The 14,205-nt window shown below is 35.5% G+C and overlaps 1 protein-coding gene and 1 pseudogene across 1 annotated transcript; both read left to right on the top strand.

The window, feature by feature from the left end:
* The first annotated feature begins 943 nt into the window (after positions 1-943).
* Positions 944-9,354, top strand: LOC107643310 (putative proteasome inhibitor). Its single transcript, XM_016346923.3, has 9 exons — positions 944-1,480; positions 1,572-1,743; positions 2,200-2,340; positions 3,269-3,352; positions 3,595-3,672; positions 3,766-3,800; positions 3,897-3,969; positions 4,059-4,136; positions 8,951-9,354. Exons 1-9 carry the CDS (start codon positions 1,306-1,308, stop codon positions 9,027-9,029), a joined length of 915 nt encoding a protein of 304 aa, XP_016202409.1. The 5' UTR covers positions 944-1,305; the 3' UTR covers positions 9,030-9,354.
* A 3,668-nt stretch (positions 9,355-13,022) lies between these two features.
* Positions 13,023-13,642, top strand: LOC148563584 (uncharacterized; annotated as a pseudogene).
* The last annotated feature ends 563 nt before the right edge of the window (positions 13,643-14,205 follow it).

Here is a 14,205-nt window from a genome sequence, read left to right as displayed (position 1 = left end):
TTCTTAAGTAAAAATTCAGTTTGTATTCGTGAAGACTCAATATTAAATAAATATAGTATGAATTTAAAGGAGTAGAAGTAGGTAATGCCTGAACTTTTAGTGCGACCATAAGGTGCAAAAGGTTAGAGTATTACAGTAAGCACAATAAGTGTAGAAGATCTCAATACACTCATATCTCAATCCAATTTTCAATACCTTACCTCCTAGAGAAGCCATTTGAATCGAGACTTTCATTCTTTTATCACCATTGATTAGAACTCCATATTTAAAGATTTTGGATTCTTTTTCTCTGATAGAGAAAAAAAATCAATATTAATAATCTCATCAATTTTTTCACTCAATTTACGACCAATTTCAATAGTTTTGAATTTTTCTGGAAGCTCTCAAAATCGAATCTAAATGGAAAAAGAACAAATTCTATTGTAGTCCACTTCCGAACATGTAAAACAAAATTCTTAAAAAGTCATGGGGATTTCTTCTTATCTTTGAGAACATCTAAAGTCATCTTCAAAGATGAGTTGGAATTGATTTGATCCAATTCTACTAATCTAAATCCATCCGACTTTCTTCATATAGCCTTCAATGTATTTTTAATGGTTCCTATTAGAAATATCTTGTCAGCAAATACAAGATCAAATAGACTTTTTTAGTACATATCAATTTCTTCTTTCATAGAAGTCTTTCTTTGTCACAAACACCAATTTTTTTCTCTTTTTTCACATTCCTTGGATTTGAATGTGAATTTCTTCCTTCTTTTGAGTTTATGATACGAGTGAGAATATAATAATGGTTGAGTGAGAGAAAGACAAGAAAAATAAAGAGTAAAAAAAAAAGAAAAAATTATAAAGAATGAATTTAAATAAAAAAATTATTTAAAAAAATAAAAAGAGAATTAAAGAATTAAAGTAAAAAAAAAAAAAAGCAAAGCCAAAACAAAATTCTTGGGACACAGACAAATTCTAGTAGGATAATTTAAAAGCGGTATTAGGTCACAACTTTTTTTTTTTTTTTATCGCTATTTACTCTTCAATAATTTTGTTAAAGTTTTTGTACAGTGGTATGCTTTTTTGTTTTTTGTTTTTTGTTTTTTGTTTTTGTTCGTGGTTAGTTTTCTATTCTTCAAACTGACGGCAAAACCGCTTATTTAGACCGTGAAGAGACTGAACACAGCCTAAAGAAGAGAATGAACAGCAAGGGGTTTCCTCGGGTTTCTTCTTCCTTTTAGTTGTTGACTTTGTTGCCAAACTCCCTAAGCTGAAAACGACACTGCCGTCTCGTGCTGAAAAGTGAAAACCATAAACGTCAATGGTGAGTGACAAGACAGTGTTGGCTGTGATCAGGGCGTCGAGGCCCACCTTCCGCAACCAAAACGACAAAATCGCCTTTGCCGTTCACTCCTCCTTCCTCGCCTCCGGTTACGTCCTCACCGCGACTGGTTCCCAAGCCCTCTCCGACACTGCGCTTTCCAATTCTTCCAACGGTAGAACCCTTTCTCTCTATATATATATTCTTTATTTTTCGGAAAATTTGGAATTTTCATTTTTGCGATGCGTTTTTTATTTTTTGTGTAGAGGAGGTAGCGGTTGATCACTGGAACGAGCTAAATGACGAGTACGCGTTCGTTTACGCAAACCCAGAAAGGGATTCGAAAAAAGTACTCTTGAAGTGCCTTGTGATGAACGAAATATTGCTCGTTGATGCTTTGTCTGAAGGGTCTTCGGAGCCTGTCCACCTTGACATTAAGTAATTGGATTTAAATTTTTTGTTCTTTATTTATTTATTTTTGAATTGATGATTTCTTTTTTGCAAGTTCTCTATATAGAAGGAAGGAAACTTTGAACCATGTTAGATTTTAAAAATAGGTTAACACTCAAAATGTTCCCTAAAGGGTCACTATTTAATGTGACAAACTTATCTAAGGTTTGTATCTTTCAGCTTCAGGACCAAATTGACTCTTGTGTGATACCATTTTGAGCTTTCCTTTAAAATATGGTTACAGTTTCTATTTCATTTTTTAATTCTATTTTCATTTTTTCTGATATTGTAGAAATATAAAAATAAGAATTTTTTCCTAAATCAAACACACATGCAGTTGGATTCTTGAACAGGGTTTTCCTGCATTGAAACTGGGGGTTATAGGGATTTTGGAGCTTTTTTATTTTATTTTTTTAATAGTTGCTTTCCTCCATAAATGTGCAGTGTTGGGAAATATGCAGGAGAGGATGGCGGTAGCAATTATTCTCAGCACTTCAAGAATTTGGACAAGCTTGTAAAGATAATAGATGGGGATATCTTATCTAAATTTGATGGTTCTGCTAATGCTAGCTCGTCAAATAAAAGGTAGATTCGAATGTTGTAAATTTGGTGTACTTTTCAACTCAATCTGTGAGCGCAAACCTTGTCACATATTTGGAGCAAATGCTTTAACCTTTGTGAATTGGTTGTTACATGAACTCAAATTCTGATCTAGTTTCAGTTTTAAGTTTTTTCTATTTTACTGCTCAGTCATGTGGAGTGAACTAGTTTTACTGCGTGGAGGATTATGAGTTATCTATTCCTGTTTTCTAGTTTTGTATACATTATATTATTATGTGTCTAAGTAGTGTTGCTTTATTTGTTTATGTGCATGTGTTTTGTGGTTTCTCGCATTTGCCGGTCAAGTGGCTTATTTATTTCCATGGACAATTTTATCTATAAAAGCTTTACACAAAATGACAAGATGAACTTTTAATTCTAGCAGGAACCTGTTCCTTAAAATTTAATCTTTCTCTGATAAACTTCATATGTATATTCGTCTAATATTGGCAGATCAGAATTTTAAGAACTTCATTGTTGGCCCGAAAACTTAACCGGTATACTCACTTCTCTTAATAAGTGCACCAATATGATTAACTGAGAAACAGAAAGCTTTTAAGAAAACTATTATGTGTCTCTTATGCTATATTTAAATCAACTTACCTGTACATGTTTGTTTTGATTAGAAACAGCTAAATGAAGTATACTGTTTTGATGTCGATAACATTGAATTGATTAATTATAGCAATGCTGTTTAAAGAAAAACCTAAGTTTGCAGTTCCTCTAGATCAACTGTTTGGAAACTACTGTTGCAAGAGCATTCTTGGGTTAGCTACTTTTGTGTGAGCAAAGCGTAGTTGTGTCGACCTGCTATGTTGCACTACTAGTATAGGAAGCATTGGCGCAAAAACTTTATGAATCGACAATTTGAGATCCTCATTAAATTTTTCTTTCCTCCATTGTTTACTTACAGGTCAGAAACAACTGAAAGACAAGAGATACATGAGACTGGTACTGGATTTGGTGATCCTGCCATTCCCCCAAATCATCCTGCTGGGTAAGATTCTATTGTTATTTTTATCTTAATGGAGTTTGGTGAACTCAAAGTTTGCTATTCTACCAATGGAGTTTGTTGAATCCAAAAAGTTTGCTATTCATACTTAGTCAAAGGATACCCTTATAGGTATCACATGCATGCCCTGATTATATTAATCCTTTAAGATGAAAAGAAAAATTTCTCTGTTGTCCATTTTGTGTCTAATGTTTGTGTCTCTGGAAATTTGGTTACTTTTTAAACAGAATTGTGTTCCCTCCTGTTTCCATTGGGTCTGGTAGTGATCTTTTTCCGGGAGCGGCTGCTGGAATGTATCCTTCAAGGTATAGTTTACCTGTATTACCTTTGTACTCAATTGTTAGCCCGTGGTCTTAATCGTTCTTTTCTTTTCATGAAACATTCATCATTGGCTTTAGGGGTGATCACAACATTGGTGGGAGCATGCTTGTAGGTATGTAAGGCACGATCTAATAATAGTAAGCAACTGAGTGGGTATTATTTTCTATCGACCAGTATCATTAATGCTGAGTTCAACACATGGATGCAGGGCCTAATGATCCCCGTTTCTTCGGTGGTATTGGCGGTATCGGTGGAGAACCAGGCTTTCCTGGAGGACAGCTGTAAGTCTATTTCTTCATTTTGTTGCACTTTAATCAATAGCTATGGCATATATTAAAGCTTATATCCAAATGTAAATATATTGAAATAGGGGTGTTCCTCCCGGTGCTCGATTTGATCCATATGGTCCTCCTGGTGTTCCTGGTTTTGAGCCTAACAGGTTTACAAGGTATGGTAGCGTACATCATATTTCATAAATTCATATTCATATATTGTATATTAAAGCAAATGTCATTTATATCTTCCAAGTTCTTTTCTTTTTTACCTTTCTCACTTTTTCACCTCCTTTTCATATATTAATCTTAGTCCAATCTGGATCAATGTTTTTTTGGGGTTTTTTTTGCGTGTGTTTTTTTGGGGGGGGGGTGTTGTTAATGATTAAGGTTAAAGAAAATATTACAAAAAGAATTTAAACATGTACTTGATCCTTTGTTGAACATCTTGGTCATACCATCAACTATATTCATAGATTTTGCAAATACGTACTGGTTTCAAATGGTTGGTTAGGCTTTTGAGCTAGAAGTACATAGGTTGCTTTTGGTTATGAGAATAAAACAAGACACACGGAGAACAAGAAAGGTTGTGTTTGCAAATACATAGCATGGAATTTGGATCACACAACACACGAAGGTGCACTTTTGTGAAGGACAAGGGATGGCAAGCCTAGATATTTTGTATGATAAAATATGAAATTCATGATTAAAATTGGCGTATCCTAAACATAAAATATCAAACTCTTAGCATAAAACATATACAAAAGGACCTTAGCATTTTCCGCTTCATGAATCAACACTTGAGTCTTGTTCTAAACAACAAACAACAACAAAGCCTTATCCCACTAAGTGGGATCAGCTACATGAATCAAACGACGCCATTGTGCTCTGTCATGTATCATGTCTACAGAGAGACCGTTTACATGTAGATCTCGTTTGACCACTTCATGGATGGTCTTCTTAGGTCTTTCTCTGCCTTTCGCCCTTTGTCCCTCTTCCATCTCATCCACCCTCCTGACTGGATGTTCTATCGGTCTTCTTCTCACATGTCCAAACCACCTGAGACGCAATTCAACCATCTTTTCCACAATGGGTGCTACTCCAACTCTCTCCCTTATATCTTTATTCTTTATTTTATCCAATCGCGTATGATCACTCATCCATCTCAACATCTTCATCTCTACCACACTCGGCTTATGTTCGTGCTCCCCTTTAGCCGCCCAACACTCCGTACTATACAGCATAGCCGGTCTTATAGCGGTGCGATAGAATTTACCTTTAAGTTTTAAAGGCACTTTTTCGTCGCATATAAAACCAGATGCACTCCGCCATTTTGACCAACCTGCTTGGATCCTATGATTTACATCTTGTTCAATCTCTCTGTTATCCTGTATGATGCACCCAAGATACTTAAAACTTTTAACTTTTCGTAGGATGTTTTCTCCAATCTTCACCTCTATATTGGGGTTTTCCCTTCTCAGACTGAATTTACATTCCATATATTCCGTCTTGCTACGGCTTATGCGCAGACCATACACTTCTAGAGCTTCTCTCCATAACTCCAACTTCTTATTTAGGTCTTTCCTTGACTCTCCCATAAGGACGATATCATCGGCAAAAAGCATGCACCATGGCACAGGCTCTTGGATGTGCTTTGTGAGTACTTCCAAGACTAATGTGAAAAGGTATGGACTTAAGGATGATCCCTGGTGTAATCCTATACCAATAGGGAATTCCTCTGTCACACCACCTTGAGTCTTCACACTAGTTGTGGTCCCATCATACATGTCTTTAATTATCCGAATATATGCGATTCTTACTCTCCTCTTTTCTAAAACCTTCCATATGACCTCCCTTGGTACCCCATCAAAGTCAATGTAGACAAATGGTAAAAATCTAAACTTGATACTTAGCAAACACCCAAAAGACCATGACGTTAATAGATAGACGAAGAAGAAGACTGTAGCACACTTACTATTAGAATACCGTGCTCGTGGTATTCTAATTGTGAGCATGTTACAATATGGTATCAGAGTAATCCTTCTTATTAGAGCTTAAGGAGTGGACTGACTATGTTTCATTACATACTCTGAATGCTTGTTATGCATTAGGCCTTGGCAAGGAGGCTAGAGTTAGAGCTATATCCGCATCTTTTGATCAACGCTATTGGTATTAAGTCTGGCCAACTTAATATCGTTGGATTGCGTGTATATGGATGCTGATAGATTGTCAAAGACAACTTAAAAATGCTAGGAGGCTAGAGGTACTAGGTTGGGAGCATTAGAAGTCAACGAGTCAAAGGAGGTTGAAGTTAGGAAAATATACTTGTGTGAATGCTGGGTTTGCTGGATGGAATTAGGACTTGTTTGAAAAATTGCTATTATGTTGACTGTGATGATTGATTGTAATGACTGAATTCCTTGATTTTGTGTGGCGTTTTGACACTCAGAGGAGTGGATGTGCCTAGTTTCGCGCAACTAGAGAGCTAGTTTACTTGATTCATGTATGGATTTTGAGGATTCTGAGGGGTTGTTGCCCAAAGTAAAGGTGGTGAGCTTAGAACCAATTTGAACTTTCTGATAGAACTCGGTTTGAGTTAGGACAAACTTGTTATGAGGATAGATCCTTCTAAGATTTTGTTTTGCCAAAACTTAGTCGTAAACCATGTCCCTAATAATTATTATGAAATAAGCGGGGTTTTGATATATTGCCGGGTAATATTAGACCATAACCATGATGAGAGCGTAGAGCTCTTTCAAGAGAATTATTATTTAGATGAAAAGGAGTTGGATGAGAATCTTTATTATCCATGGTGATATCGATATAACATTAAAGGGAATGGATAACAATGTTTAATTAATTGAGAACTATAGAATACTAACGAATTACAAATGTCTGGAAAAGTTCTATTGCTATTTCGCGAGGTACTCCACATCGATGTAATGAAAGAGATGTGTACAAACGAGATATCCAGCAACAAGAAGAAGGAAAAGGATTGAATAGAGGAACTCCCAAACATTTAGCGATCTCAGATGTGTCGATATCAATGGTGACTAGTTTCCTTTGAGGAGGATACCTGAATTCCAAGTATAGCTTGTAATAATCTATCTTCAAGAGTATGCTTAAGTAATAAGTTCGATGGTTATTGATGTTTGGAAGAAGTCATATAGGATAACTATGAGGTGAGGTCTCAATTCTTATTGAAAGAAAGGTTGGTCATTGTGAAGATTTAGGGAATAAAGTTGGAATGATTAAATAAGCGATGATGGTTTAGTAAATGAATAAGGAATGATAATGATGAAAACTAATGATTACTGTTTATGTATAGTTGACTTTAGAAAAAGATTGATAAGAGGATTTAAAGATGTATGATTGTGTGCATAGTGGTTCTTTGATGTGAATAGGATTAAGATTGACACGAACATGCGAGGTGATAATGAAGGGACTTTTAGAGAGGATGCAACCGATTTGATGGTTACTATGACTGTGATGGCTGCGGCCATGCATGATACAGCTGTTGCTGCAAATAGAATGGTGGAACAATTGGAGCGTCAGGATAGGAATTGGAGAAACGGTCTCGAAAAAGGGAAGGTTACGACTTTAGCTACTTCTCTGAAGATTAACCCGCCTGAGTTCAGAGTAACCACTAATCCCATGGATGCCAATGATTGGTTTCAAGATATCGAAAGGGCACTGCAAGCCCAACATGTCCCCAGGAATCAGTATGTAGAATTTGCCACATACATGCTTAAAGGAGGAGCACAATTTTGGTGGCAAGGTGTGAGGCCTTTACTTCAATGAAATGATGCCGAGATCACCTGGGAGGATTTCAAGAGGGAGTTATATAAGAAGTTCTTCCCGAATTCAGTCCAAGCAGCTAACGAAGTGGAGATACTGCAGCTAACGAAGTGGATATGTCTCTGGTCGAATATACGAACAAATTTGAGGAACTTTTTCGTTTTTCTAAGGCGTGTCAAGGAGCCCCTGAGCACTACGAAGAGTAGAAGTGTATTAAGTACCGAGGAGGATTGTGAGCAGAGATTCTCAATACAGTAGGTCCAGTGGTAATTACAAACTTCACAGAGTTAGTGAACAAGAGTCAGATAGCTGAAGAGTGCTATAAGAAGTGGGCAATGACTCAGGCTAGTCAGAGGAGGCAATTACAGAAAAACTTTTATAAGAGTTTAGCCCCTCAAAGCCAAAGGTTCAAGGATGTGGATCAATCTCCATGATATTTTTGACAGGAGCCAAGTATCTGCACTACGAATGATGCTCAAAGTTGCAGAAAGCAACCCCAGGATGATCAACTTGCTAGGAAATGCCCAAAGGGTAAGAGAAACCTTGGAGACAACCCTTGTTTGACCGGGAAGAGTGCTTGCTATTCTTGTGGGAAAGCAGGACACAAGGCAAAAGAATTTCCGGATAAGATGTAGGTGGTGACATGAAATTTTGAGGAGGAAATTATTTGTAAGATGGATGGAATGTAAACCCCTGAACCTTTGGGAATCCAATTACAAGTTTATGAAGGATTTATATTATAAATTTAAGGGTTATTATTTTCTCAAATTATTCGCAAAAGAGTTAAGTGACATTGATTTAATTAGCAAGAGCTTGCGCAAGCTCTTGCTAATTAAATCAATTTGTCGTAATTCAAATTTTGAATCTTTTGCGAATAATTTGAGAAGCTAATAACCCTAGGGATCATTTGTCACATTTACACGAGCTACTTCTCACTGTTTCGCTTTTGCTTAGTGAAACAAGAAGTTTCAGTCTTAAAGGGAATCCGGTTCATTGAAGCAAATACAGGAGAATTAGCACATATGCTCCCTAAAACACATACATATACTGTTATTGTGGGCATCACCTGCTGGTAATCTAAACTTGTTTAAGGACATCTTTTGTTGAACATTGAATCAACTGATATACTGTGTATAGATATTACAAAATTGGATGGATTATTACTAGTGCGTTGCCTTGCCTTTTTTTGCAGGAATCCTCGTAGGCCAGGATATGACGCTCATCCAGATTTGCAACATTTCCGGAGAGATCCAGATTCAGACTATATATAGTTGTACAAGGATTGCATTCCTCTGTGTGTTTCATTGCCCTGTTTTGTTAATGTTCCCAATCTCATGGAACGTACTAATAATTGAAGAGAGAATGGGGGAAAACACTTGATGTAAAGTGGATTTAGATCATGAGCCATGCGTGGCTCATTAGTATATGGACAAAATTTTGGTAGCAGGGTCAATTTGTCCATTTTTCCTAATAGATGGGAATCTGGTTAAGATTTAAGGATGATTAAGGTGCATTATGTCTCACAGAGAAAATGTCAGAGACAAAAAATGGTATTTACCCTTAAACTTATAATTATTAGTTAAAAATTTACAATAATGTTTTGATATTATTTTTTAGGATTATTGGCATCAAATTTTAATAATTTAAGCAAAAATCTTGAATGCTTTATGTTTTAAATTTTTTCTTAATAGAACAATAAGACGATTTAATACGCACATTAAGAAAAAACTATTATTTTTATACATCTAGATATTTAAAAGACAAAAACGAATTCTTTTAATAACATTTTAACTCATAAAAATTAACAAAATTGATGGTTATAAATTAAAATGATAGACAAAATTGAAAATTACAATAATGATATTTGGTGATAATTAATTATGATTGGGTAAAAAGGTGGGAGAAGGAGAAGAACATGAGAAAAGAGAATAAGACAACAGTGATGGTGAGACAATTTTAATAATAGTAAGAGAAGATATAAAATTACAGTATAATAGTATGTGATACAATGAAGGGATATAATAAAAGTAAAAATTAATAATTTTAAAAAAGTAATAAAATTAGAGATGATTTAATAAAACGAATATAAAATTTTAAAAAATAAAATATTTTTTATCTATTAGAATTATGTATGAATATAAATTTTTGTTTTTGCTTCAAATTAAATACTGTTAAAAAAATAAATAAATAAACTTATATAATATTTGTAAACAATTATTTTGTAAATATTTATCTTGATTTTGTTACACATAACAATAACACAATAAAGCTAACGAGTTATAATTCAAAATAGTTACCGCGTGTCCCTGTTGATAGGGGTGTTCGCCGTGCGGCTCGGATCGGATTTTGAGTCAAAAACTCATCCAATTCGAACATTAATTTTACTTGCGGTGCAATTCGGATTGGATATTTTTAAAAAAAATTCGGTCCAATCCAATCTAATTTCAAATGGTTTGGATTTGATTGGATTAGATTTGCGGTTTTGTAAGTTAAATAAATTAAATATATATAACAAGTCACAACATCAAATTTTAAATAACCAACAATGACATAATAACTCTCAACAATATTTTAAAAACCAGCGATAACATAACAATAGAAATAAAATTATAGGTTAGTTAAAATAAATAAATAAATCACATTTTGAACATAAAATATTTATTAAATAATAATAATACATTAATACTATAAAAATATATAATAAATTGAACATGTTATAAGTATGATTGTAAATATGATAATAAAATAATAATATTATAGTACATTGTGCGGTTTAAATTAATTTTTGTGTTATGAAAAGTATATCTAAAATCCGATCTAATCCAGCGGTTTGCAAAAAATAGAATTCAATTAAATCCAATTTTGTGCGATTTTAATCAATTTTTGGTTTGGGTTGAATTAGATGAACAATTTAATTTGGATCGGTTTGAATTTAAACACCCCTACATAGAAATTGGTGAAAGAGAGGCTTCAGTCTCATCAAACACTATTAGATGAGTCTGAGAACAAAGAAAGAATGGGTAGAGAGAAGTAGGGGTGTCCATGGATCGGATCCGATCCACATATCCGCAGTGTTTATCTGAATCCGATCCGAAAATTGCGGATATGGATCCGATCCGCAAGGCTTTCGGATCGGATTGCGGATTTTGTGTTGGTATCCGCATATCCGCGTATCCGCAAAAATAAAGAAATAAATAAGTAAAATATTCTTTTTATGCTTTATTTTAACTAATAATTATCATATATGTTAAATTATTTTAATTTATTATTCAAGAAAAGTATGTTTAATATTATTTTAAGAGTAAACATATTTAAAAGAATAGAAAAAATAAATTTTATTGATATTTTTTTAATAAAAATAAGCTTTTAAAAATATTTTTGTGTTTTGCGGATATATCCGATATCTGATCCGATCCAACCTTAAAAATTGCGGATATTGGATCCGATCCGATCCGATAATTTTAGTGCGGATTGGATCGAAATTTTGGCCATATCCGATCCGATCCGATCCGCAGACACCCCTAGAGAGAAGGAGGTGAGAAGAGAGATAGTTCAAGAGAGTGAGAAAAAGAAAGGAAAGTAAACAGAGAACTAATATTAAAAGTGGCGGAATGAATTCTCAACAAAATTAAATTGAATACCCTAATAGCTATTGTATATATATATATATATATATATATATATATATATATATATATATATATATATATATATAATAATAGTAATTGACTAACTAATTTTGCCGAGGCATTAGGGGTAACAAACCAAAATGCCAACTAGCGCATAATTAATAATTTATAACTCAACTTACATCCTCCCAGAAATTAGGGCGGTGAATATTTAGAAGTCTTAGTTTGAAAAGATTAACCGCAAAAGGACCTGTGTCAATCAGAAAATCTGCAAGCTGAATGGACGAGGAGACTGCCATCAAGTGAGTGAGGTCAGAAAGGTGGTGATTCCGAGTGATGTGGCAATCCACCTTGATATGTTTTATTTGTTCATAAAAAATAAGATTAGTGGCAACATAACTAGCGGATCTGTTGTCACAAAAGAGAGTAATAGACTCAGTTAGGGGCAATCTAAGGTCATGCATGATCAAAGACAGCCATTGAGCTTGGCTATTGAGCTAATGATAATGATGATGATGATGATAATGATAATAATAATAATAATAATAATAATAATAATAATAATATTGTTATAGAATATTGTTGTAGATATGTATGAACAAAAAGTAACCGTTTCTTAAACTCAAAAACCCTCTTTAATTTCTTACTACAATCTCTCTATTTAACAGCCACACTTTCACCATCTATCACTTTCTGCTTCTCAATCCTTCCGTCGCAGTCAACTTGTCTGTCGCCATCTCCATTGTGTTGTTTCCGCCTTGGCTACCCAGTCGTCTCGCGTCGCCGTCCCCTCGTCCCGTTTGTCTTGTTGTGGCCTCGCCTCACGTCCTCTGACCCTCAGCCCTGGGCTGATGTTGCCGCCATCTCTGCCCCCTTGCATCACCTCCTCTGTCACTAAAGTCGTCCGTGCAATGCATCGCCTTTGAGATGTCTAAGTCCTTCCTCCGTCAGCATCATCGCTGTTGACTATGTACTGTCTCCTTCATTGTCGCCATCCTATCTTTACTTCTTGTTTTTCTTTCTTTAAAGAATCATCTATTTGTTTTTCCCGGCATTTATTTTTTTTAATTCAATAGAAATTGCATGTTATTGATATTAGGGATAATGGTTAGATTTTGAATGTGTTTTTTGCAATGATTTTGTTGTGACCATTATTGAAAATTTCATGCTCTCTACAACAAGAAGAGGCGCATGTTCATGTTTCCAAGGAGCAGCGAGTCCTCCCATCATATTTTCACGTTTTTTATTTGTAAAAACTTTGGACTCAAGAATTTGATTATGGATTTATTATTTGGGTTTTTAGTTGGAAATGGGTGTAGTGAGTGTATCCAACACACGGGGGGAGTGGTTGACACATGGTGAAGTTTGCATGGTTAGGTCTGCAGTACGTGGGGGCATGTTGAGTCAGCACATGGAGGGCATGTTGACACGTGGCGAAGTATGCTTGGTTGAATCTGCAGCACGTGGGAGGCGTGCTGAGTCAGTACGCATAGGGCGTGTTGACACGTGGCTCACTCTAATTGACTGATGAAGCAACACGTGGATGGCGTGCTGAGTGCTTTCCTCTATATAAGGCAAAGCTCGGCACCATTTTCATTGCGAAAAAAAGTGTTCTTTGAGTGTGTTGGTAGTGTAATGGAGGGTACCGCAAACTTGGTAGTGTATCGCAACGGTGAGATTATACGGAATACTCATGAGGGAGTGAGGTTTGTGTATCAGAATCTGTTTTCGTTTGTGGTTCCATGCACCATGACGTTAATGGAGCTTCAGAACGGTCTTTGTCAAAGCATGGAGAACGATATGTTGAGGAGAGTGAGCAGTATTCTATACCGAAATTCGGTTGTAGTTTTTGGTGGTCTAATACAGTTTGATATTATACCGATCATTGACGAAGCGAGTATGCAGAATATGTTCCAAATTCACCGGCAGACTCAAATGCGACAACCACATATTGAGTTGTATGTTGAGTTTGAAAACGTAGAGGCAAATGGGATTCAAAATGATTTAGATATAGAGGATAATAGAGCTGCAGTGTACGAAGCAATAATAGTGACAAAGAAGAGGATTTCGAAACCACTTATGAAGTCGGTGATGAAGACGAAGATGTTAATGTGGGAGTTGAGATAGCAGTGGAGAAGGTAGCGGTTCGTCCCTCAGTTAGTCAACCGATGAATGTTCTACCTTTTATGCGTAACTTGGATTTTGACACCATGCATGCACCGAAATTTTCAGAATATGCAAACATAGATATGTGATGAGTGAATAATACGTTTTTGTTAATTTATATTTTGGATTGATTAATGAATGATGATTTCTGCTTTCTGTAGGCGTTGCTGATCCTGAGGACGAAGAGTTCATGATTGGAATGGAATATAGTTCTAGAAAGTTGGTCGTCGCAGCAATTAGAAGTTATACTATCTCTAGAGGAGTTGACTACAATGTGTATGACTCTGAGCCACAGACGTTCTCTGCAAAAATACAAGACGAATGGGCGTGGGTGCGATTGGCTTATCCCAGCCAACTTGATATGGAAAAAAGGTTGTTGGAAGATATGCATATACAACGGTAGGCACATGTGCACAATGGGAACGATTTCACAGGATCATTTCAAGTTGAACTCGGATACAGTTGCTGAGGCTATAAGGCCATTGGTTGAGACTGACCCGTCCATCAAGGTGAAATTTATAATAGTGGAAGTTCAGTCAAGGTTCAACTATACCATCAATTACCGAAAGGCTTGATTGGCAAAGCAGAAGTTTATAGCCAAATTTTTCGGTGGTTGAGAGGATTCTTACCAAGCTTTGCCATGGTGGCTCTC

The sequence above is a fragment of the Arachis ipaensis genome, chromosome B5, assembly GCF_059453495.1.
Source record: "Arachis ipaensis isolate K30076 ecotype BB chromosome B5, ASM5945349v1, whole genome shotgun sequence".
In the NCBI taxonomy this organism is placed as follows: domain Eukaryota; kingdom Viridiplantae; phylum Streptophyta; class Magnoliopsida; order Fabales; family Fabaceae; genus Arachis; species Arachis ipaensis.
This window is presented reverse-complemented; position numbering and strand designations above follow the sequence as displayed.